Source organism: Salmo salar, chromosome 13 (genome assembly GCF_965601325.2).
Source record: "Salmo salar chromosome 13, fSalSal1, whole genome shotgun sequence".
NCBI classification, from domain to species: Eukaryota; Metazoa; Chordata; class Actinopteri; order Salmoniformes; family Salmonidae; genus Salmo; species Salmo salar.
Genome location: NC_138303.1, coordinates 31,528,727 through 31,555,059, shown reverse-complemented (window position 1 = coordinate 31,555,059; position 26,333 = coordinate 31,528,727). Strand labels below are relative to the sequence as shown.

The 26,333-nt window shown below is 42.6% G+C and overlaps 1 protein-coding gene across 2 annotated transcripts; it reads left to right on the top strand.

Annotated features, from left to right (window-relative positions):
* Positions 1-2,798: 2,798 nt before the first annotated feature.
* Positions 2,799-26,240, top strand: LOC106566847 (AMP deaminase 1). Of its 2 annotated transcripts, XM_014135321.3 has the most exons (16): positions 2,811-2,941; positions 10,123-10,134; positions 11,012-11,177; positions 16,140-16,305; positions 16,914-17,079; positions 17,190-17,412; positions 20,194-20,323; positions 21,110-21,304; positions 21,548-21,679; positions 21,767-21,930; positions 22,220-22,346; positions 22,602-22,765; positions 22,922-23,042; positions 23,158-23,331; positions 23,734-23,844; positions 25,726-26,240. In XM_014135321.3, the coding sequence occupies exons 1-16, from the start codon at positions 2,920-2,922 to the stop codon at positions 25,879-25,881; spliced, it is 2,229 nt and encodes a 742-aa protein (XP_013990796.1). In that variant the 5' UTR covers positions 2,811-2,919; the 3' UTR covers positions 25,882-26,240. The 2 variants fall into 2 exon arrangements, with proteins under 2 accessions (XP_013990798.1, XP_013990796.1); XM_014135323.3 differs by lacking the exon at positions 10,123-10,134 and having other exon boundaries at positions 2,799-2,941.
* The last annotated feature ends 93 nt before the right edge of the window (positions 26,241-26,333 follow it).

Genomic DNA, 26,333 nt, shown 5'->3' with positions numbered 1-26,333 from the left:
GGAAGAAACCTAGAGAGGAACCAGGCTATGAGGGGTGGCCAGTCCTCTTCTGGCTGTGCCGGGTGGAGATTATAACAGAACATGGCCAAGATGTTCAAATGTTCATAGATGACCAGCAGGGTCAAATAATAATAATCACAGTGGTTGTCGAGGGTGCAACAGGTCAGCACCTCAGGAGTAAATGTCAGTTGGCTTTTCATCGCCGATGATTCAGAGTATCTCTACCGCTCCTGCTGTCTCTAGAGAGTTGAAAACAGCAGGTCGGTGAACAGGTCAGGGTTCCATAGCCACAGGCAGAACAGTTGAAACTGGAGCAGCAGCACGGCCAGGTGGACTGGGGACAGCAAGGAGTCATCAGGCCAGGTAGTCCTGAGGCATGGTCCTAGGGCTCAGGTCCTCCAAGAGAGAGAGAAAGAGAGAGAGAATTAGAGAGAGCATACTTAAATTAACACCGGATAAGACAGGAGAAATACTCCAGATATAACAGACTGATACTAGCCCCCGACACATAAACTACTGCAGCATAAATACTGGAGGCTGAGACAGGAGGGGTCGGGAAACACTGTGGCCCCATCCGACGCTACCCCTGGACAGGGCCAAACAAGTAGGATATAACCCCACCCACTTTGCCAAAGCACAGTCCCCACACCACTTGAGGGATATCTTCAACCACCAACTTACCATCCTGAGACAAGGCCGAGTATAGCCCACAAAGATCTCCGCCACGGCACAACCCAAGAGGGGCGCCAACCCGGACAGGAAGATCACGTCAGTGACTCAACCCACTCAAGTGACGCACCCCTCCTAGGGACGGCATGGAAGAGCACCAGTAAGCCAGTGACTCAGCCCCTGTAATAGGGTTAGAGGCAAAGAATCCCAGTGGAGAGAGGGGAACCGGCCAGGCAGAGACAGCAAGGGCGGTTCGTTGTTCCAGTGCCTTTCCGTTCACCTTCACACTCCTGGACCAGACTACACTCAATCATAGGACCTACTGAAGAGATGAGTCTTCAATAAAGACTCAAAGGTTGAGACCGAGTCTGTGTCTCTCACATGGGTAGGCAGACCATTCCATAAAAATTGAGCTCTATAGGAGAAAGCCCTGCCTCCAGCTGTTTACTTAGAAATTCTAAGGACAGTAAGGAGACCTGCGTCTTGTGACCATAGTGTACGCGTAGGTATGTATGGCAGGACCAAATCGGAAAGATAGGTAGGAGCAAGCCCATGTAATGCTTTGTAGGTTAGAAGTAAAATCTTGAAATCAGCCCTTGCCTTAACAGGAAGCCAGTGTAGAGGCTAGCACTGGAGTAATATGATCACGTTTTTTGGTTCTAGTCAAGACTCTAGCAGGCGTGTTTAGCACTAACTGAAGTATATTTACTGCTTTTTCCGGGTAGACGGAAAGTAGAGCATTGCAGTTGTCTAACCTAGAAGTGACAAAAGCCTGGATTAATTTTTCTGCATCATTTTTGGACAGAAAGTTTCAGATTTTTGCAATGTTACGTTGATGGAAAAAAGCTGTCCTTGAAACAGTTTTGATATGTTCGTCAAAAGAGAGATCAGGGTCCAGAGTAACGCCGAGGTCCTTCACAGTTTTATTTGAGACGACTGTACAACCATCAATTTTAGGGCTTCACCATGTTTCATCAAAATGTACAGCTGTGTGTCATCCGCATAGCAGTGAAAGTTAACATTATGTTTCCGAATGACATCGCCAAGAGGTAAAATATATAGTGAAAACACCGAAATGTACAGTTGATTTGTCAGAGGACAAACCATCCACAGAGACAAACTGATATCTTTCCGACAGATAAGATCTAAACCAGGCCAGAACTTGTCCGTGTAGACCAATTTGGGTTTCCAATCTCTCCAGAAGAATGTGGTGATCGATGGTATCAAAAGCAACACTAAAGTCTAGGAGCACGAGGACAGATGCAGAGCCTCGGTCTGACGCCATTAAAAGGTAATTTACCATCCTCACAAGTGCAGTCTCAGTGCTATGATGGGATCTAAAACCATACTGAAGCAGTTACTCAAGTGGTTACTCTTTCATACTTGTTAGTGTTGTTGGAAACTACACAGCCAAAAGCCTTTTTTTCTGGACCATGCAGCTTTTCAGGCAGGATTTGTCTGGTGTTCCTTAGCTTTTGTATGTTCTTACCTTTCCAACTGGCAAACTACCTATTATTGGCTAATGAAAAGCTGCCCTTTCCTGTACAGTGTTCAAAGGCTTTTGGAGTATGATCTTTTGAGGGAGAAGTGTAGTTTAATGCGGGTTCTTTACTGTTGCAGCTGAATATTTGATGCTCAACTTTTTCACAGCTGACAATGACACCACAATATGAGTCTACTATAATAGCTTTTGCTGAAGACATTTTGCAATGATTTGCAAACACTGCTAGATATTTTAAATGTTTAATTGTGTACATGGACTAGTATAAATGACAGAGTAAGAGTTAAAAAGTGTAAGAAAATGTTCACTGAGTAATAGGTAATGTAATCTTAAATATAAGATATTCTCCTTTCGCATACTGTTCATCCTTTCCAGATAATTATTTTCCAGTTGTTTTCCCACTCTGACCATGACCACCACCCTTCTGGATTCAAAAAAATGTCTATGCTCTTGAACTTGTCCAGAAAAAAATGAGTGTGTGCTTTTGAACTGGTAACACCAGACCCTCACCCTCTCTCCTGCTATGTGTACTTGTCAGTGAGACTTGGCATGTTAAAACTTAAAATAGAGTGGTGACGCGGAATCCTCTGTCATGTATCCAGTGTGGGCACAGCAAGCTCTGGTTACACAGCGCAAGCACAGTTTCATATTGCATTGGAGAGGCAGAGGGCTCCACACTTCCCACTACACCAGTCCAGTAGCTGACCAGCTTTGCCAGTCCTCAGGGATCGAGTTTGTGGAAGGGAACCATGCCTAAAGTCAATATGCCAGGTGAGTCGTTTTTCGTGGGTGCCACTGCGATTGTAGTGACAGACTGCTGCCCCACTTTCAAGCCATGCCTGAGAATGTTGATAGTCCTGTCATGCAGCATTGTAGCCAGTAGAACACAGATTTCCAGAGTGCAGTATTTTATATATGAAAACATAGTTATTTCGTAAATAGCCTTTATTCAAGTACAATGATTTCTCTCTCCAATCTTCCAGGGTTTATATTTATTTAATATCTTGTTTTTATAAGGGTGACTGCACTTCCTAATTTAACCTAGTGTTTCAACAATGATCATTAAGAAATGCTAGCAAGTTCGTTTTGCGTGACCTGGGTGGGTTGGGTTTGCTTATTTTTGACCATTCCATTGGTCATCCTAAGGAGAGGTCTCTGCCCACCCGGGGCACCGGGCCATGCAAAGGGAACCTGCGCTGTCTTTTAACAGAAAACCACCACACATGTTAATAGGCAAAAGGGGGAATTAATTGTTGACATAATTGTAATCCAAACCAAATCCTCAAGTAAGTCATGAAGCAGTCACTAACCATACTCCGTTTTGGACGAGACTGACTTTATGACCAAAATTATCCTATTTACACTTCGTAGTAAATTTTGACACTAGTATAAATGTTTGACTCCTATCGATGCCACATAGGCCAGTAAAGGGCAGTTGACCTTTAATGGACTACCCATATTTTATTGTGAATGTCAAACTCTAAATATGTGTTGGTAACTCAAATTTGTTGGACACTTACCTCTGCTGATTTGTCCCCTCATGTCTTGTCAGAAAAAGTTTTCTTTCAGACAATCCATTCAGAAATGTTAATTGTAAGGATTTATACAGGATAAAAGTTCCTAATCTCAATTTGACTCAATATCAGAAAGCTTTGATATGTTGATTGACTAATCCAGTCACACCAGGTCTTGTGGCATGAGCACAGACCAGCCAACTGTTCAGGTGATAAATTCCTATTGAGGTACTTGTCTGTCAGTACCACTTTGACGTTATAATTGGTGGGCAGAGAATTGGCTTGACAGCTTTAATACGAAGTCATTAAGGCGTAATTTGAACCTATGGACAAGCAGTCCAAATTTACAAAATTCTTCAGAGTGGTGGGGAGTCTTCCCAGTTCCAGTATATCTGTCTGAGACATGACTATATGTTACATTGAACATGCATGTGGACCAATATGCATGTGGACCACTACAGTTGAAGTCATAAGTTTACATACACCTTAGCCAAATACATTTAAACTCAGTTTCACAATTCCTGACATTTAATCCTCGTAACAATTAGGATCACCACATTATTTTAAGAATGTGAAATGTCAGAATAATAGTAGAGAGAATCATTTATTTCAGCTTTTATTTCTTTCATCACATTCCCAGTGGGTCAGAAGTTTACATACACTCAATTAGTATTTGGTAGCATTGCCTTTAAATTGTTGAACTTGGGTCAAACGTTTCGGGTTGCCTTCCACAAGCTTCCCACAATAAGTTGGGTGAATTTTGGCACATTCCTCCTGACAGAGCTGGTGTAACTGAGTCAGGTTTGTTGGCCTCCTTGCTCATACACACTTTTTCAGTTCTGCCCACATATTTTCTATAGGATTGAGATCAGGGCTTTGTGATGGCCACTCCAATACCTTGACTTTGTTGTCTTTAAGCCATTTTGCCACAACTTTGGGAGTGTGCTTGGGGTCATTGTCCATTTGGAAGACCCATTTGCAACCAAGCTTTAACTTCCTGACTGATGTCTTGAGATGTTGCTTCAATATATCAACATCATTTTCTTTCCTCATGATGCCATCTATTTTGTGAAGTGCACCAGTCCCTGCTGCAGCAAAGCACCCCCACAACATGATGCTGCCACCCCTGTGCTTCATGTTTGGGATGGTGTTCTTCGGCTTGCAAGCCTCCCCCTTTTTCCTCCAAACATAACGATGGTCATTATGGCCAAACAGTTCTGTTTTTGTTTCATCAGACCAGAGGACATTTATCCAAAAAGTACGATCTTTATCCCCATGTGCAGTTGCAAGCCGTAGTCTGGCTTTTTTAATGGCAGTTTTGGAGCAGTGGCTTCTTCCTTGCTGAGCGGCCTTTCAGGTTATGTCAATATAGGACTCATTTTATTGTGGATATAGATACATTTGTACCTGTTTCCTCCAGCATCTTCACAAGGTCCTTTGCTGTTGTTCTGGGATTGATTTGCACTTTTTGCACCAAAGTACATTCATCTCTAGGAGACAGAATGCATCTCCTTCCTGAGAGGTATGACGCCTGCGTGGTCCCATGGTGTTAATACTTGCGTACTATTGTTTGTACAGATGAACGTGGTACCTTCAGGCATTTGGAAATTGCTACCAAGGATGAACCAGGCTTGTGGAGATACACAAACATTTTTTGGGCTGATTTCTTTTGATTTTCCCATGATGTCAAGCAAAGAGGCACTGGTTTTGAAGGTAGGCCTTGAAATACATCCACAGGTACACCTCCAATTGACTCAAATGATGTCAATTAGCCTATCAGAAGCTTCTAAAACCATGACATCGTTTTCTGGAATTTTCCAAGCTGTTTAAAGGCACAGTCAACTTAGTGTATCTAAACTTCTGACCCACTGGAATTGTGATACAGTGAATGATAATTGGAATAATCTGTATGTAAACAATTGCTGGAAAAATGACTTGTGTCATGCACAAAGTAGATTTCCTAACCGACTTGCCAAAACTATAGTTTGTTAACAAGAAATTTGTGGAGTGGTTGAAAAACGAGTTTTAGTGATTCCAACCTAAGTGTATGTAAACTTCCGACTTCAACTGTATGTGTGTGATGCCTTTAAGCTGTGTTTAGACAAGTAGCCCATTTCTGATCTTTTTTGTTCTTAGGCTATTGTTATCAAAACATTTTGTTAAACAGCTGGGTCATGTGATGTCTTCCTTGTAATACCGGTACTGAATAGAACTGTATCGTCACCATCAGCACCCTGTAAGACTAACAAGTTACTGAGTGTCATTCTAATCATAAGAGGGCATTGCTGCCTAACAGAAAATCCGCGGAATTGCTCCAGCAATGTATTCAAGGCATGGTCACGGCGTTCCGCCAAGGTCTGGAATCCTTCCATAAGATCTCGAAGTAACTCCTTGTGTCTCTCAGTGGTGGCTCCTAGATAGGAGACGGCGTTGCGGAACTGGTCCAAGTCTGCCGTGTCAGTAATGGCCAGTTCGTACTATCAGGACTCAGGATAAGACCCAGATGCAGACAGTTCGATTCACAGATGTTTATTAACAAAACAGGGGTCAGGCAAATGACAGGTCAAGGGCAGGCAGAGGTCAGTAATCCAGGGCAGAGTCAGTAAGGTACAGAACATCAGGCAGGCTCAGGGTCAGGGCAGGCAGAGGTCAGTAATCCAGGGCAGAGTCAGTAAGGTACAGAACATCAGGCAGGCTCAGGGTCAGGGCAGGCACAGGTCAGTAATCCACGGCAGTGTCAGAAATGTACAGAACGGCAGGCAGGTTCAGGCAGAAAGGTCAAAACTGGAAGAACTAAACTCAGCAAAAAAAGAAACGTCTCTTTTTCAGGACCCTGTCTTTCAAAGATAATCCATAAAAATCCAAATAACATCACAGATCTTCATTGTAAAGGGTTTAAACATTGTTTCCCATGCTTGTTCAATTAACCATAAACAATTAATGAACATGCACCTGTGGAACGGTCATTAAGACAATAGCTTACAGACGGTACGCAATTAAGGTCACAGTTATGAAAACTTAGGACACTAAAGAGGCCTTTCTACTGACTCTGAAAAACACCAAAAGAAAGATGCCCAGGGTCCCTGCTCATCTGCGTGAACGTGCCTTAGGCATGCTGCAAGGAGGCATGATGACTGCAGATGTGGCCAGGGCAATAAATTGCAATGTCCATACTGTGAGATGCCTAAGACAGCGCTACAGGGAGACAGGACGGACAGCTGATTGTCCTCGCAGTGACAGACCACGTGTAACAACAGCTGCACAGGATCGGTACATCCGAACATCACACCTGCAGGACAGGTACAGGATGGCAACAACAACTGCCCAAGTTACACCAGGAACGCACAATCCCTCCATCAGTGCTCAGACTGTCCGCAATAGGCTGAGAGACGCTGGACTGAGGGCTTGTCGGCCTGTTGTATGGCAGGTCCTCACCAGACATCACCGGCAACAATGTCGCCTATGGGCACAAACCCACCGTCGATGGACCAGACAGGACTGGCAAAAAGTGCTCTTCACTGACGAGTCGCGGTTCTGTCTCACCAGGGGTGATGGTCGGATTCGCGCTTATCGTCAAAGGAATGAGCGTTCCACTGAGTTCTGTACTCTGGAGCGGGATCGATTTGGAGGTGGAGGGTCCGTCAAAGTCTGGGGCGGTGTGTCACAGCATCATCGGACTGAGCTTGTTGTCATTGCAGGCAATCTCAATGCTGTGCATTACAGGGAAGACATCCTCTTCCCTCATGTGGTACCCTTCCTGCAGGCTCATCCTGACATGACCCTCCAGCATGACAATACCACCAGCCATACTGCTCATTCTGTGCGTGATTTCCTGCAAGACAGGAATGTCAGTGTTCTGCCATGGCCAGCGAAGAACCCGGATCTCAATCCCATTGAGCACGTTTGGGACCTGTTGGATCTGAGGGTGAGGGCTAGTGTCATTCCCCCCAGAAATGTCCGGGAACTTGCAGGTGCCTTGGTGGAAGAGTGGGGTAACATCTCACAGCAAGAACTGGCAAATATGGTGCAGTCCATGAGGAGGAGATGCACTGCAGTACTTAATGCAGCTGGTGGCCACACCAGATACTAACTGTTACTATTGATTTTGACCCCCCCCCCCCCCCCTTTGTTCAGGGACACATTATTCCATTTCTGTTCATTACATGTCTGTGGAACTTGTTCAGTTTATGTCTCAGTTGTTGAATCTTGGTATGTTCATACAAATATTTACACGTTAAGTTTGCTGAAAATAAACACAGTTGACAGTGAGAGGACGTTTCTTTTTTGCTGAGTTTAGAAAACAGGGCCTAGAGAGAAAAGCCGCACGGGAAAAACCACGCTGGTAGACTTGACGAGACAAGACGAACTAGCAACAGACCAACAAAAAAACACAGGTATAAATGCACAGGGGATAATGGAGAAAATGGGTGACACCTGGAGGGGGGTGGAGACAAGCACAAGACAGGTGAAACAGATTAGGGTGTGACATTTAGAAAAACATTTATTCTTCATCCAAGGATAACGTACAGAGCAGGAGTACTCAAGTACTATTTGTTAAGTTCCGGTCACACACATTTCCTAGATGGGAAACGTCTGGATGGATAATGTCATTTATCGGCGTAGTAACAGACCCCCACCTCGCAACCCATGCAACCCCAAACTCTTCACACCCCTCTTGTTGGAGGAGAGAAAATGTTACTGTTTTAAAGCTCATTTTCTGCAATTCTATGCATTCTTCCGTGTCTAATGTGTGTTTAATGATTTTTTTTTAAAATTATTTACCGAGACCTACGGTCCCTATTGACCCTGTTCTGGGTCCGGACCCGGTCTGCCAGTTGAGTATAGGGGGTATAGAGAATAAATTAATCAAAGGTGGCCTGTCTCAGTGAGTCACTGTACATGGGAATGCATGACAGCAAACTCAACAAACAAGATGCTCTTGGTACTCCAGACTTGTTTGTGCTGTGAAGGGATGAGTAAATGTTTTCTTTCCCTCATCCCCTGAATGTTGGGAATCTCATGGATGATTCTACTCTTTGCATGGATCTTAGAGATACAACATTAATAATTCCATTAAGCCTACTACTGGACTAAAATGCATGCTCAATAGAGAATCTATATTAAAAGTTGGGTTTAAAGGAGAAGTTCAGTATTTTACAACTCAACGTTGGATGGTTCCTCACCCTGAAAGTAGTTTAGGGGCTAGGAGATACTGTAATCCATGGTCCGGTTTTCTTTAAACAGCCACTACAAACTTCAGCTAACTTTAGCCAACACTAGCTAAAACTCCATGGAAGTGATAGGGGTACATTCATGCAATGTGTAATGAGGGTCGTATAAAGGGGACCAAGGCGCGGCGTGTAGAGTGCTCATATTTACTTTAATGATAACACTTAAACAAAAACAACAAAATGACAGCCAACAGTTCCGCCAGGTGATACTCACAAAACGGAAAACAACTACCCAGAAAACCCCATAGACAAACCCCAGCTTAAATATGATCACCAATTAGAGACAACACGAACCAGCTGCCTCTAATTGGAGATCATCCAAAACTCAACCTAGAAATAGAAAAACAAGAACAAAACATAGAAACAAAAAACATAGACTGCCCACCCATATCACGCCCTGACCTAACTAACCAGAGAAAAAACAACTCTCATAGGTCAGAGTGTGACACAATGTAAGAAAAAAGAAAATAAGAAAAGGCCAAATCATCACGTCAAACCAAGTTGATTTGAAATAATTTGGTCATGGATTTTAGAAAACTTGAACACATGCCCCAATTATTTGGATTTTAGCTAGCATTGGCTAAAGTTCATTTAACTTTTTAATAGCTGGTAAAAAAACAAACAAACATAGATTACAGTTAATCTTGGCCCATAGGCTACTTTCAGGGGGAGGAACCATCTAACATTAGAAATGAACCAGTGTCTGACTGACCACTATTTTAGAACCATGACATACTGTTTTGCAATAATCTTAATTTAAACATAACATGCTCCCTAAATATCATGATTCATATTCTTCCAAAAACAATGACCGGTTGCCTTACTTCTGTAAGTCATTTCTTGCTTGTTAATTAATGTTTAAACTCGATAAACATCCATTGCCGCTTTAGTTGATTTTGTTGTGTCTTTTCAGTCATGTTGTGATTCATTGTTAGTATTTCATCAACACATTTATGAGTTAACTCAATTGACTATCATTATGTTCATTATCTCATGCTGAATCCTTGGATGGTTACATGTTGCATTTCTAAATGGGAAAAGGGTTTTCTGTCATTTGATCAAATGAAACAGACCAGGGAAGGGTGTCTCATTCATTTTAATGTGTAATAACATTATCTAACTCATTAATTTAATTCGTAACCTGATTTTATTTTGTTTCATTGGTTCCCTTTTGGTTTATCCTCTCCTCTCCTGCTGCGGAATGCAGTATCAGGTCAAAGTAAGTATGAAGGGTGAGAAGAAGACAGCAATCCTAGAGTAGCCTGACCCTGCATGTATGTCCCACCATTGAAATGTGTGACTGCCAACATTCATTCACTCACTTATTTGTCATAGAATAGAGTTTGCAGTGGATGCTAGACAAATGAATAAGTCAATAAATGTATCAGTCTGATGGCGCATGAGGTTTCTGGGCCTTGTTGAGTCCAGAGATACTCTGACTCCATGAACAAGATAGGCCAAGAGTTTCTGCAGTTGTGCAGTATCACAGCCTCTTTTGTCTTGTTTGGCTCTAGAAGGCTGTTTTGTTTGTACTGTAGATATTTGATGTATCAGTAGAGCAAGCTTTTGAGTGCTTATGTGAGTCGTCGGGCCCTATTGTTTGTGCTGGATTACTGTAGCTCTGTGTGCATGGAACCTTGTGTTACCAGTCCAAGCTAGTGCTCAGAGCTGTGGGAGTTGACGTTGGACCAAGTTCTGCTTGGTCTTATACACACAAAGCATGTGCTGCTGGGGAGTGTTTTGAACTGTTGCAATAAGGTATGTCTAATGTTTCCTTCTGTGGTACTACCTCGGTGTTTACAAGATCATTTCAACCAATAATTTAAATCATGATGGATTTGACCATCCTAGCTTGCTTGATCATTCACACCTGTTGTATCTATGCTGTTGATAGCTTGTTTCATGTTCAGTGCTTGTTTCAGGTCAGCGCTCCATGTTGTCCATTTCATTGCATCATGTCCTGTGTAGTGAACTTAAAAGCTTTTGGGAAACAAGATGTTATGTGGCATATGACATAAGAAAAGTTCACACTTAGTAACTTGCTATTACCTTGCAAAAAACGGGGTGGGTAACACGTTTGTATATGTTTCTGCCAGAGACCGATGAGCACATGCGTGCCTTTGCAGAGGAAGTCTTTGCATCTGAGACCAAAGGTGAGGGCGTCCGCGATGAGATTTCCTTGTTTGAAGAGCAAGATGACTGTCCCATCCTAAAACAGGAAATGGCCTACCACCTGCACACTGAAGAAGATATTGAGAAACGGTGGGTATTAGCAGAGAGGAAGATGTGAAATAGAGGGTTTACTCCTGATATAAGTGGACGCACATGGCATTTCATCAACTTATATACACTACCATTCAAAAGTTTGGGGTCACTTACAAATGTCCTTGTTATTGAAAGAAAAGCACATTTTTTGTCCATTAAAATAACATAAAATATATCAGAAATACAGTGTAGACATTGTTAATGTTGTAAATGACTATTGTAGCTGGAAACGACAGATTTTTTTTATGGAATATCTACATAGGCGTACAGAGGCCTGTTATCAGCAACCATCACTCCTGTGTTCCAATGGTACGTTGTGTTAGCTAATCCAAGTTTACAATTTTAAAAGGCTAATTGATCATTAGAAAACCCTTTTGCAATTATGTTAGCACAGCTGAAAACTGTTGTGCTAATTAAAGAAGCAATAAAACTGGTATTCTTTAGACTAGTTGAGTATCTGGAGCCTCGTCATTTGTGGGTTCAATTACAGGCTCAAAATGGCCAGAAACAAATAACTTTCTTCTGAAACTCATCAGTCTTTTCTTGAACTTGAAATGAAGGCTATTCCATGCGAGAAATTGCCAAGAAACTGAAGATCTCGTACAATGCTGTGTACTACTCCCTTCTCAGAACAGCGCAAACTGGCTCTAACCAGAATAGAAAGAGGAGTGGGAGGCCCCGGTGCACAACTGAGCAAGAGGACAAGTACATTTGAGTGTCTAGTTTGATAAAGCGCTGTTCTGTGAAGGGAGTAGTACACAGCGTTGCACGAGATCATCAGTTTATTGTAAATTTCTCTCATGGAATAGCCTTCATTTCTCAGAAAAAGAATAGACTGATGAGTTTCAGAAGAAAGTCCTTTGTTTCTGGCCATTTTGAGCTTGTAATTGAACCCACAAATGCTGATGCTCCAGATACTCAACTAGTCTAAAGAAGGCCCATTTTATTGCTTCTTTAATTAGCACGAGAGTTTCAGCTGTGCTAACATAATTGCAAAAGGGTTTTCTAATGATCAATTAGCCTTTTAAAATGATAAACTTGGATTAGCTAACACAACGTGCCATTGGAACACAGGAGTGGTGGTTGCTTAATAACGGGCCTCTGTATGCCTATGTAGATATTCCATAACAAATCAGCCGTTTCCAGCTACAATAGTCCTTTACAACATTAACAATGTCTACACTGTATTTCTGATCAATTTGATGTTATTTTAATGGACAAAAAATGTGCTTTTCTTTCAAAAACAAGGACATTTCTAAGTGACCCCAAACTTTTGAACGGTAGTATATATATAATATATACAATACCAGTCAAAAGTTTGGACACACCTACTCATTCAAAGGTTTTTCTTTATTTTTACTATTTTCTACATTGTTGAATAGTGAAGACATCAAAACTATGAAATAACACATGAGGAATCATGTAGTAACCAAAAAAGTGTTCAACAAATCAAAATATATTTTCTATTTGAGATTCTTCAAAGTAGCCACCCTTTGCCTTGATGACAGCTTTGCACACTCTTGGAATTCTCTCAACCAGCTTCATGAGGTAGTCACCTGGAATGCATTTCAATTAACAGGTGTGCCTTGTTAAAGGTTAATTGTAGAATTTCTAAAGGTTAATTGTAGAATTTCAGGTGTGCCTGGGTAAAAGTTAATTTGTCAAATTTCTTTACTTCTTAATGCATTTGAGCCAATCAGTTGTGTTGTGACAAGGTACGGAGGGTATACAGAAGATTTACGTATTTGGTAAAAGACCAAGTCCATATTATGGCAAGAACAGCTCAAATAAGCAAAGAGAAACGACAGTCCATCATTACTTTAAGACATGAAGGCCAGTCAATCCGGAACATTTCAAGAACTTTGAAAATTTCTTCAAGTGCAGTCGCAAAAACCATCAAGCGCTATAATGAAACTGGCTCTCATGAGGACCGCCACAGGAAAGGAAGACCCAGAGTTACTTCTGCTGCAGAGGATAAGTTCATTAGAGTTACCAGCCTCAGAAATTTCTGCCGAAATAAATGCTTCACAGAGCTCAAGTAACAGACACATCTCAACATCAACTGTTCAGAGGAGACTGTGTGAATCAGGCCTTCATGGTCAAATTGCTGCAAAGAAACCACTACTAAAGGACACCAATAATAAGAAGAGACATGCTTGGGCCAAGAAACACGAGCAATGGACATTAAACCTTTCGTCTGATGAGTCCAAATTTGAGATTTTGAGTTCCAACCGCTGTGTCTAGGTGAATGGATGATCTCTGCATGTGTGGTTCTCACTGTGAAGCATGGAAGAGGAGGTGTGATGGTGTTGGGGTGCTTTGCTGGTGACACTGTCTGTGATTTATTCAGAATGCAAGGCACACAACCAGCATGGCTACCACAGCATTCTGCAGCGATTCACCATCCCATCTGGTTTGCGCTTAGTGGGACTATCATTTGTTTTTCAACAGGACAATGACCCAAAACACACCTCCAGGCTGTGTAAGGGCTATTTGACCAAGAAAGAGAGTGATGGAGTGCTGCATTAGATGCCTCCACAATCACCCGACCTCAACCCAATTGAAATGGTTTGGGGTGAGTTGGACCGCAGAGTGAAGGAAAAGCAGCCAACAAGTGCTCAGCATATGTGGGAACTCCTTTAAGACTGTTGGAAAAGCATTCCTTATGCAGCTGGTTGAGAGAATGCTAAGAGTATGCAAAGCTGTCATCAAGGCAAAGGGTGGCTACTTTGAAGAATTTAAAATACAAAATATATATTTTGATTTGTTTAACACTTTTTTGGTTACTTCATGATTCCATATGTATTATTTCATAGTTTTGATGTCTTCACTATTATTCTACAGCGTAGAAAATTGTAAAATAAAGAAAAACGCTTGAATGAGTAGGTGTGTCCAAACATGACTAGTACTGTGTGTGTATATATATAAAAAATAGTTGTGCCTCGTCAATATAATAGGGGAGAGGCGATAAGGACACGCCCAGTCCCCAAAATGTATTAAATAGAGAGAGCAATAGTAATAGCTTCTTTTTTGTAGGCACTAACTCCGACCATGGTTGTTTAACATTTTTTAGTTTTTGGATAAACACCGAAAATAATGTCTGTGGTAAACACAGGCTTAGGAGATCTTATACGTTTTGTTCTATGATCATCTTCATCGGATAACGTAACTTTTTGTGAATTTTGAAGCGTGTATATAATTGTTAAAATCACGTAAAGCACAAAGGCTTCATAATTAAAAAAGGTCATGTTAACTGACTTATATCAAAGGACAAAACGTATGAGATTTCCTAAGCCTGTGTTATCCTCGGCGTTTATCTAAAAAACCATAGGAATGGCTGAACGAACCAGAGGTAACTCATTAACGTTTTTTTAGGACTACAACAAGCTCTATGTCGCGCTTGAATGGTGACGAACAAATTCAGTTCAGTCAGTCGTTCTAATGACTCCCCCCGCCGCTTGTGGCTAGAAACTTCAGCCTGAATGCGAAACTTGTCTGCCGAAGTTGGGACTTGAGACAGTATTTAGAATCATTCCGTTTTCATTAGAGTAACTGTTCGTTTATTTAATTTTTTACAACAATGTATTCGTTAATAATTGCTTTGTACATTGGTCGGTGAACATCGCTACCTATAAATGTGCTTTAGGTGTTACACTGGCCTGATATTGCCTGCTACACAAGCAAGCTACTTTCCCATCCTTACTACCGGACAGCAGTGCTCGGCAAGTGGGAGCGAAGGACCCTGTCCCCGGCGTGTTGCAGCGTGCAGCGCAAACGCTCCCCATTGAGAAAGTAGACAATCACGGTGACATCCAGATAGTTACTACCAATATTACAATTTATTTCTCGTGTAGGCTGTTATCCTACTCTAAAAAGAATCAAGTGGGATGGAAAAAATTGGCTACGTTAGCTACCGCCAGCGACGTGATAAAGATGCGCAGTGGGAAGCACCTTGATAACAGACCTTTGCACTGGTCATTCGCACTAGCTTGTCGTTACGTTAGCTAATCAAATCAAACTTTATTTGTCACATGTGCCGAGTACAACAAGTGTAGACCTTACTGTGAAACGCTTACTTACAAGCCCTTAACCAACAGTGCAGTTCAAGAAGAGTTAAGAATATATTTACCAAATAAACTAAAGTAAAAAGTAACACAATAACGAGGCTATATACGGGGTACCAAGTCAGTGTGCTGGGATACAGGTTAGTTGAGGTAATTTGTACATGTAGGTAGGGGTGTAAATGTAGCAGCAGTGTACAAAACAAATGGAGAGGGGTGTCAATTTAAATAGTCCTGTGGCCATTTGATGAATTGTTCAGCAGACTCATCTTGGGGGTAGAAGTTGTTAAGGAGCCTTTTGGTCCTGGACTTGGAGCTCCAGTACCGCTTGCAATGCGGTAGCAGAGAGAACAGTCTATGACTTTGGTGACTGGAGTCTCTGACAATTTTATTGGCTTTCCTCTGACACCGCCTATTATATAGGTCCTGGGTGACAGGGAGCTTGGCCCCAGTGATGTACTGGGCCGTACGCACTGCCCTCTGTAGCGCCTTACGGTCAGATCCCGAGCAGTTGCCCTACCAGGCGGTGATGCAACCGGTCAGGATGCTCTCGATGGTGCAGCTGCAGAACATTTAATTGGCATGTCACGGTGATATCCAGATGGTGACCAATACAAGTTATTTCTCCCTCGCCCATTGAACTAAATATCACTTTATTTTACCAGTTTTGACTAGCGCCATGCTGCTGCTGTTGCCAAGCCAGCTAACCAGCATAAACTAACTAGCTGGGATGGGCTCATCAGGACGACGGTATGACTGACTGAACCGAATCCATTCGTCTCAGCTGTGTGACATATGTCATCAATTTGGGTGTACCAGGCATGTCCATATAGTCTCGCCCTTTGCCTTATCACTAAATCCACTCTTTGTCTGTCGCACCTCCCCTGTTGCTCGGCAGTAAGAAGAGACTGCAAAAGTCTCGCATCATGACTTTGCCTCCGTCCATGAGTGACCAGGCCAGGAAGGTGCTGGCACCTGTGGCGGAGGTGTTGTTGGACACCCCAACCTACCTAGAAGTGCCTGACTTCCAGAGAGTGGCCATCATTGGAGACTACGCCTCTGGGGTATTATATCTTAGCTATGTAGCCTATGTTTCTCTCTTATCCAGGTTAGACTTATTGAGATCAAATCCCCTTTGCAAGAGAGACCTGGTCCAACAGGATGGACCTGCTCATAAACTCATACATAACACATTATTACATTTACATTACATTATCTATACTGCCTCCTCCCTCTCCTCCTCAAATAGCAGCAAATGTCTTGTGGCCCTGGGTGTGAACTTGACCCAGGGCCACTGGGTCATTGACCTCCTGTAGGGAAGCCTCCTCAAGGAATAGATCCCTCTACGCTGTAGACTAGGAGCCCACAGCGGATGCCTGGGTTTAAGTAAAAAAATGTCTCTGACATTTTCAGAGAGAAATCATAAGGAGGATGTGGGGCCTGCTTATCAAACTGTTTGTAGTTCACTTTCCCCTCTGCCAACTTAAGCATTACTACATAACCCACTAATGAATATTATCAAATTATTTGGTCCCATTGTAAACTGACAACTTGCTGACAATTATCCATTTGTGTTAGATCAGTGATTACTTCAAGGGATGGAAGGATGCATTTATTTTTTTAAAGTATTGGAACAGGGCACTTATTCCATCATTCCCCTTGCTACTCATAGGTAACCATGGATGACTTTGAGATTTCCTGTAAGGGTGTGTACCGTGCTCTGACCATCAGAGAGAAGTACATGAGGCTGGCCTACCAGCGCTTCCCCCTCACCACATCCCAGTACCTGAGGGACATTGAGGGAGAGCCCTTTAAGCCTGAACACTCCGTGCAACCAGGTAAGTGAATAGGCTGGCAAGTGTGATGTCTGGGGTATGAATGCAGTAGTTTCTCGTGACAAATGATTACTGCCAAGAAAGTATCTAACAGCTACCATTTTGTTTGCCAGTCTTCACATCCCCACCCAAGGAGGGCGAGGACCCCTTCAACACCAAGTGCCTGCCCGAAAACCTGAGCTGGGTAGCGCGTATGAAGGACGGTGTCATCTATGTGTACAAAGACGCAGCAGAGGCCGACCAACACAAACCCATCGAGAACATGCCCGCCCCCCACTACGAAACCTTCATTGACGACATGAACTTCCTCATTGCTCTGATTGCACAGGGCCCAACGTGAGTTTTACTGCACAATGGGAGGTTAACTCCAACCTAATGTCATTACAAGACACTTCCGGCCAAATGTGAAGAGTCTGGTGGACCAAAGTGGCAAACCTGGCCTTGGTTAGCCAATACAGAACTTCTTCGATGAGGTTTAACGGCAGTTGGCATCCAATACCTTTTGCATTACCGCCACCTACTAGACTGGAGTACAACTCCCTTATACTTTGCTTGAAAGAATAAATAAATAGTACCCTACCATCTAACACCACACTCACAAATAATACAAAAGGACACCACCCTTCTCTACTATTTAAATCTATTAAGTCCTACCTCAGGCCAACAACCTGAAAGGATTGGACACCACCACTTAACACACCCTGTAACTCTTCTGATGTCAAGTCTCACACACCCAAATACCTCTCTGCAGCTGCCACCACAACCTCAATTTTCTGCGACTTACGTTCCATCCCTGTAGTACAGTTGAAAACCATTGCTGTAAATGCAAAAAATCCAATCTTACTGAATAATATATATCACTTGTTGGCCTATCCCTCTGTACTGGTACAGATCTACTACTCACACCACTCCTCCCAGGATCCCTCCTCTTTGACCCATCTTCCTCAACTTTCTTCACTGCCTCAGCATATGACAACTTCTGCACTACTCTAACCCTGGAAACCTCAACCTGCCTCTCTCACACAGGACATTTCTGACCCCCAACCCCATGGGCACCCTTACAATTAACACATACCACTACCTTCCCCAATGCTACATATTCCTTTGTCTCATGCCTTTCTGCACACTTCTCACACCTAGTAACCTCCCTCCTACACACTGCTGCCACATGCCCATAAGCTTGACACATGTAACAACGTAATGTATTCAGCACAAAAGCTTGTACAGGATAACTTATATATCCTAACATCACTTTGTCGGGCAAAGACTCAACATAAAAATTCAAAAGAACAGACAATGACTCTTTTGTTTCACCACTCACGCCACCCTGTCTGCGTCGCACCAAACGACGAGCATCACAAACTCTGGGAATCTTCCCTTTCAGTTGGTCAACTTTTACATGTCCTGCTACATCAGTAATCACTCTTTTCAATGGTGCCCTTTTCTTGAGAGCAAAACAATTCAATTTTTTTTTGCCCCCATTCGTTTAACGCGGATCACCTTCTGCCTCTGACCAGCAGAAACACAAACAATTATCAAAAGACCACTTCTGGTTACCCTCGCCGATTCCACAGCACCCAACTCTGTTTTTACACACCCTGAAACCACAAATGGATCAGCCAAAAGGCTAGGGGCCACTTTTTCCAAAAACTTCACTCCTACTGTCACAGGCTCATCTTTATCCTGACCCTCGGTGCAAGCCTCGGGATCTGAGAACTTCACCACACCTACCACCTCCAGTACTTTGACCTCATTCAGTTCCATTTCTCCTCCTGTCTTCAGCTCACTCTGCTTACACTTTCTACCATTCTTCTTTAACAAACCATCTCCATTTTCCTGCTATTTTTAACCTACTCAAGCTCACCCTATTCCTCCCTCTCTCTCTTTGACCTTCTCTTTGACCTCCTCTTTTTCCCTCCATTCCTCCTCCATATTCCAAGTATGCGTCTCCTTAAGATAATACTGCACTTCTCCTGACATACATCTTGATCTTGTCTTCTCAAGGGACGCCATTTAACCAGCTGTCACAATTTCCGTATAATCAGCACAAACCCCGTGGGATCACCAATACAGAATGATCAGGAGAAACTCCTGACACACAGGCATTGGCTTAATCTACCAACCAATCATCTCCCACAACCCCTTCCTCTTCACCCTCCCCGGTACGTGTCTTGTGCGCAACACAAATTCCTGCCTGGGTCTTGCCTCCATTTGGAGCCACGCCACGCAGTCATGTGATTCGTTAATTTAATTACAAATACTTTAATCAGTAAGGTCACTCCCATTGAATTCTGTTGTCACTCCCACTAAGGCCAACTTTTAAACGTTGATGTTTTAAAAAATTTTGTCATTTAGCAGACATACTTATCCAGAGCGACTTGCAGTAGTGAGTGCATTCATTTTCATATTTGTTCATACGAGTCCCCCATGGGAGTTAAACCCACAACCCTGGCTATGCTCTACCAACTGAGCTCACGGGACTATGTCCTATGCTTATATGCACTTAGCCCAAGAATGTACTCTTAAGGAGTGTAGGCGAGCCTACCGTTACTCCATAAAGACCTAACTCTATAAAGGTGTGTAGTAATTTTTTTATTTTTTATTATTTCTCGCTGATATCAAAGATATATTCCACAAGCTATGCGTGTTCATGTTCAGACAGAGCATCGGGCCTTTTAACACAAGTCTCCCTAGAAGAAGATACCTTCATCAATAGACGCTAAAGGTAGTTAGCATCTATGAATTTGGTAATATGTGCTGTGCGCAATAGCCTGGGAGCGAGGTTAACTCCAACCCAGCAGAGCCACAGCAGTGTGTATGTGCTGGCTTTTGATCCAACCCTGCTTAAACACTTGCATCAAGTGAGCTAGGCTGCGTTTACACAGGCAGACCATTTCTGATCTTTTTTTTCTTTCCACTAATTTGTCTTTTGACCAATCAGATCAGCTTTTTCCAATAATTGGGCAAAAGATTAGAATTGGGCTGCCTGTGTAAATGCAGCCTTAGGGCTGGTCTGGAACAAATAATCCAACATATGGACTACATATCACACCACGAAATGCCTAACAACTTTACAAGATCCACATTACATTTTTGTCTGTCTTTCCTGGGTGCCAGTAAGACATACAGTCACCGTCGTCTGAAGTTTCTCATGTCCAAGTTCAACGTGCATGAGATGCTGAACGAGATGGAGGAGATGAAGGAGCTGAAGCTGAACCCCCATAGGGACTTCTACAACTGCAGGAAGGTAGATAGCTACCACCTTACAAAACATATTAGTATTAGCCTAGCTTATTAAACCTCCTAAGACCTCTTGGTGTAATGGTTAAGGTGCTGGCTTAACACACATGCACAACCAGACATTGATTTATTGATCGGAAATTACAGAACAATTAATTACTAGGATTTTCTGCCTGTAGCAACAATAGTGGATAATGCTGAAAATACCGGTAAAAGCAGGTTTTGGCTAGGTAGTATACAGTTTGTCAGAATTTACTTTTTGTAGCCGGTTAGGAGAATTAGATTAAAGTTAGGAAAAGGGTTAGCTGAAATGCAACAACAACAAAAAAGCACATTTTTGGCGTCAATTTGACATAAGCTGTATCCTCCCTAGCCATGAACGTAAAAGCACAGTGCCTCCATTTCTGCACTTAAAAGTGGGGCCCTAGACATGGTCAATCACAGAGCACATTCAACACTGAAAACAACTGCCTGTAACAGGGAAATCTTCACCCTGTTACACCAGTTTCATTTCATTGATAAAAATGACAGCAATAACAAAATTACAAAAAAGACCTTTCAACAGATATCTTATATTTGTGAATGCAAAAGACGTCTATGGGCTTTAGAGTAGGCTACTTTAACTTCCTACAACCTGGGTGCGACTTCCGCTTCTGCTCCCAAATAGCAAATGTTGTGTGCTCTGCTCCCCCTGTTGTTCAAGCAGTGTCAATACACCACAAAGAGAACTCATAATAACTTGTCAGTAACTCATAACTATTTTTTCTCTTAACTCCTGTGTGTGCTGTTGTAGGTGGACACCCACATCCATGCAGCTGCCTGCATGAACCAGAAGCACCTCCTGCGCTTCATCAAGAAGTCGTACAGGGTGGACGCTGACCGTGTAGTGCAAAATATTAAGGGCAAAGATGTGACCATGAAGGAACTGTTTGCCAACCTCAACCTACACCCCTATGATCTCACTGTCGATTCCCTAGATGTGCACGCTGTGAGTCCTACCTCTAGCTAGTGTAGCGTTCAAAGGGGAAATGCAGTCCTGTGGCCAAAATGAAAGTGTGCTACTACCTCCTGTGTAATAAAGTTCCAAATCTCTTGGCAGAAGCCGTAGAATGCTTATACAGTAAAATGCATATAGTGAAACAATATGCAGCTTTGATATTTTGATTATTTTTCCATTGCCAGTATGTACATTCCCTGGTCTTACATGCTTCTCTCACCCTCTTCTCTCAAGGGCAGACAAACCTTTCAGCGTTTTGACAAGTTCAATGCCAAGTACAACCCTGTGGGAGCCAGTGAGCTGCGTGACCTGTACATGAAGACAGAGAACCACATCGACGGAGAGTACTTTGCCAGGATCATTAAGGTTAGACTCTGTTATGGCTGAGTTAGTATCCCTTTTGTAAACACTGCTTAATTACAACCAGCTAATTCTCAATTTTTTCGCACCCAGGAAGTGGCATCGGACCTGGAGGATGCCAGGTACCAATATGCCGAACCCCGTCTTTCCATCTATGGCTGTAAACCTAACGAGTGGGCCAAGCTCTCCGGCTGGTTCAACAAGCATAGAGTCTTCTCCCCTCAACTCAAGTGGATGATTCAAGTGCCCAGGATCTAGTAAGTTCTATCCCTCTGTTCATCAGTGAATGTACTTCCCTCTTTCTGTACCCTTTTTACGATTAGATTCTTCAGGAAGTGTTAGAAATACTAGAGGCATGGATATACAGAGTTTGGCAAACTCAGTCAAAAATGATACTATTTTATGAGCGTCATGTTGGCACTGAAAGTAAAAAACAAAACCTGAACAGAATATATTTTTAAATGGCTCTCTAAATAATGATATTCGTGCATTTAGAATAATGTCTGACTAACTACTAACTGCTCATTCTCTGTACTTCCACCTCAGTGACATCTTTAGAGGCAGGAACTTTGTGCCCCACTTTGGAAAGATGCTGGAGAACATCTTCATGCCTATTTTCCAGGCCACCATCGAACCCCACGCCAACCCTGAGCTCAGCATCTTCCTCAAGCATGTGAGTGAGACTGGCATGAGAGACCAGGGATAAAGGAGGTTTACATTTTTTATTTATGATTTCAAGGGCTATTTCACTCGAATGTCCTAATTCATGATTGTTCTCCAGCCTTGATGGAAATGTTTTCAGAAGGGAGGAATTCGATTTTTAAAATTTGACATTTTCAATCACTTTATAAAAAGAAAAATTGGTATGTCGAAAATGCATTGAATATCAAGGCAATCTCTTAATTCTCCATCTTTCTCTGTTCTGTAGGTGACAGGTTTCGACAGTGTGGATGACGAGTCCAAGCACAGTGGTCACATGTTCTGCACCAAGAGCCCCAAGCCAGAGGAGTGGGACATTGTCAAGAACCCCTCCTACAGCTACTACATCTACTACATGTATGCCAACATCACTATGATCAACCACTTACGCAAGTGAGTATCACATGTCAAATCACAATCCACATGTCCTTCAAGAAATTGTTTCAGAAAAAGTAAAAACCAAACATGATACACCCGTATCATTATCAGTGTCTTACAGTACATGGCCATCATTCTGTCTCTGAGTCTGTGTTTATGTTTGCTTCCTAGAGCTAGGGGAATGAACACCTTCCAGTTCAGGCCCCACTGTGGAGAGGCTGGAGCCGTCACCCATCTGCTGGCCTCCTTCATGACCGCTGACAACATCTCTCACGGCCTCAATCTCAAGAAGGTCAGTAGCCTCTCCAAACAAAATAGCCCCCTCTCTTTGGCACCATCAACACATGACACAACTAACTCCAACGGTCTTAATGTTGATGTTTATATTTAACACTCCCACCCAACAGAGCCCCGTGTTGCAGTACCTCTACTTCCTGGCCCAGATTCCCATTGCCATGTCTCCACTCAGCAACAACAGTCTCTTCCTGGAGTATGCCAAGAATCCTGTTCTGGAGTTCCTCAAGAAGGGCCTGATCGTCTCCCTGTCCACTGATGACCCTATGCAGTTCCACTACACCAAGGTGAGGCCAAACTGGGTGCCCGTCCGGTACTGTCTGTGTTGTGTAGGACGATCTGTATGTTTGGGGCTCTCTTGGTTCCCGTGTGGTCCCGTGTGGCTCAGTTGGTAGAGCATGGTGTTTGCAACGCCAAGGTTGTGGGTTTGATTCCCATGGGGGACCAGTATGGGGGGAAAAAAGAGAAATGTATGAAATGTATGCATTCACTACTGTAAGTTGCTCTGGATAACAGCGTCTGCTATATGACTAAAATGTAAATGTAAAATGTTCATGTTGGTGCATTTCGTGCCAATCAACTGACCTAGGGTGCCGTTCATTGGTTTAACCTTTAAGTTCAAAATGGCAATGGTTGATAGAGAGTAAGCGAGATGCCCAGCTCACTTTGCTCTGACTGTGTGTCCTCAGGAGCCCCTGATGGAGGAGTACGCCATTGCAGCCCAGGTGTTCAAGCTCAGCACCTGTGACATGTGTGAGATCTCCAGGAACAGTGTGCTGCAGAGTGGCCTGTCTGATGAGGTAACAAACACAACAGATGACAAACAGGATAAACAATATACTGCCTCAGAGACCCACAATTTATCCACACTGTGTCAATATATCTATATATACAGTTGAAGTCGGAAGTTTACATACACTTAGGTTGGAGTCATTAAAACTTGTTTTTCAACCACTTCACAAAATTCTTGCTAACAAACTATAGTTTTGACAAGTCGGTAAGGACATCTACTTTGTGCATGACACAAGTCATTTTTCCAACAATCTTTACAGACAGATTATTTCACTTATAATTCACTGTATCACAATTCCAGTGGGTCAGAAGTTTACATACACTAAATTGACTGTGCCTTTAAACAGCTTGGAAAATTCCAGAAAATTATGTCATGGCTTTAGAAGCTTCTGATAGGCTAATTGACATCATTTGAGTCAATTGGAGGTGTACCTGTGGATGTATTTCAAGGCTTACCTTCAAACTCAGTGCCTCTTTGCTTGACATCATGGGAAAATCAAAAGAAATCAGCCAAGACCTCAGAATAAATATTGTAGACCTCCACAAATCTGTTTCATCCTTGCGAGCAATTTCCAAATGCCTGAAGGTACCACGTTCATCTGTACAAACAATAGTATGCAAGTATAAACACCATGGGACCACGCAGCCATCATACCGCTCAGGAAGGAGACGCGTTCTGTCTCCTAGAGATGAATGTACTTTGGTGCGAAAAGTGCAAATCAATCCCAGAACAACAGCAAAGGACCTTGTGAAGATGCTGGAGGAAACAGGTACAAATGTATCTATATCCACAGTAAAACGAGTCCTATATCGACATAACCTGAAAAGCCGCTCAGCAAGGAAGAAGCCACTGTTCCAAAACCGCCATAAAAAAGCCAGACTACGGTTTGCAACTGCACATGGGGACAAAGATCGTACTTTTTGGAGAAATGTCCTCTGGTCTGATGATACAAAAATAGAACTGTTTGGCCATAATTACCATCGTTATGTTTGGAGGAAAAGGGGGGAGGCTTGCAAGCCGAAGAACACCATCCCAACCGTGAAGCACGGGGGTGGCAGCATCATGTTTTCGGGGTGCTTTGTTGCAGGAGGGACTGGTGCCCTTCACAAAATAGATGGCATCATGAGGGAGGAAAGTATGTGGATATATTGAAGCAACATCTCAAGACATCAGTCAGGAAGTTAAAGCTTGGTCTCAAATGGGTCTTCCAAATGGACAATGACCCCAAGCATACTTCCAAAGTTGTGGCAAAATGGCTTAAGGACAACAAAGTCAAGGTATTGGAGTGGCCATCACAAAGCCCTGACCTCAATCCTGTAGAATATTTGTGGACAGAACTGAAAAAGCATGTGCGAGCAAGGAGGCCTACAAACCTGACTCAGTTACACCAGCTCTGTCAGGAGGAATGGGCGAAAATTCACCCATTATTTTGGGAAGCTTGTGGAAGGCTACCCAAAATGTTTGACCCAAGTTAAATAATTTAAAGGCAATGCTACCAAATACTAATTGAGTGTATGTGAACTTCTGACCCACTGGGAATGTGATGAAAGAAATAAAAGCTGAAATAAATCATTCTCTACTATTATTCTGACATTTCACATTCTTAAAATAAAGTGGTGATCCTAACTGAACTAAGACAGGGAATTTTTACCAGGATTAAATGTCAGGAATTGTGAAAAACTGAGTTTAAATGTATTTGGCTAAGGTGTATGTAAACTTCCGACTTAAACTGTAAATATTTTTACAAAGACATGCCATGATTCATGGCTAATTTCAGGCTTTCCCATACACAATAAAGCAATGTGTTGGATTACACAACACTGTTGTAGACTGCCATGGCTAAGTTTTGTCAGAACCAAAACGTGTTGCCTTGGGTTTTTATCTACAGGAGAAGACTCACTTTCTGGGTGCCGACTATCTGAAGGAGGGCCCTGAGGGCAATGACATCCGCAAGACCAATGTGGCCCAGATCCGTATGGCCTATCGCTACGAGACACTGTGCTATGAGCTCAACCTCATCAAGGAGGGTCTGAAGACTGACTGATAAATCTTAGATTTGATGTTTTATGTTGACAGCCCCTGCTAAATGTATCGATTCTTTAAGACAAAACCTTATTGTGTACTAGTGTTCTCTCATGGCAAACCACATGGTCTATTTATTAGAATGGGTCATGTGTTTTTAGTGTTATCTCGGGGCTGTGGTCAACTCCGTTAAATGTAACAGGTTGCGTATGTAGTGATCATCCTGTATGATGTATTCCATCTTTTCATTTAATTGGTTTCACTGTTCTTTTACTTGTTTATGTGAAAACACATTTCATGCTTAATGTGCCTATTGTGGGATGACACTGTTACAATAATGATTTGAAACAAATAAATTAAATGTCAAATGGTTTAATTTGATTTCTGTATGAATCTCTTTTGTCAAACCAAACCATGACTGTATTGATTTGCTTAAATTGATGCCCTTGCCCCGTCAGTTGCTTATTTCAGAGG

Excerpts from the sequence above, each read along its gene's own strand:
- LOC106566847 (XM_014135321.3), top strand. The coding sequence starts at position 2,920 with ATGCCTAAAGTCAATATGCCAG. Across the intron at positions 22,347-22,601 it reads TCAGCATCTTCCTCAAGCAT|GTGACAGGTTTCGACAGTGT; the intron begins GTGAGTGAGACT and ends TCTGTTCTGTAG. Across the intron at positions 23,845-25,725 it reads AGAGTGGCCTGTCTGATGAG|GAGAAGACTCACTTTCTGGG; the intron begins GTAACAAACACA and ends TTTTATCTACAG.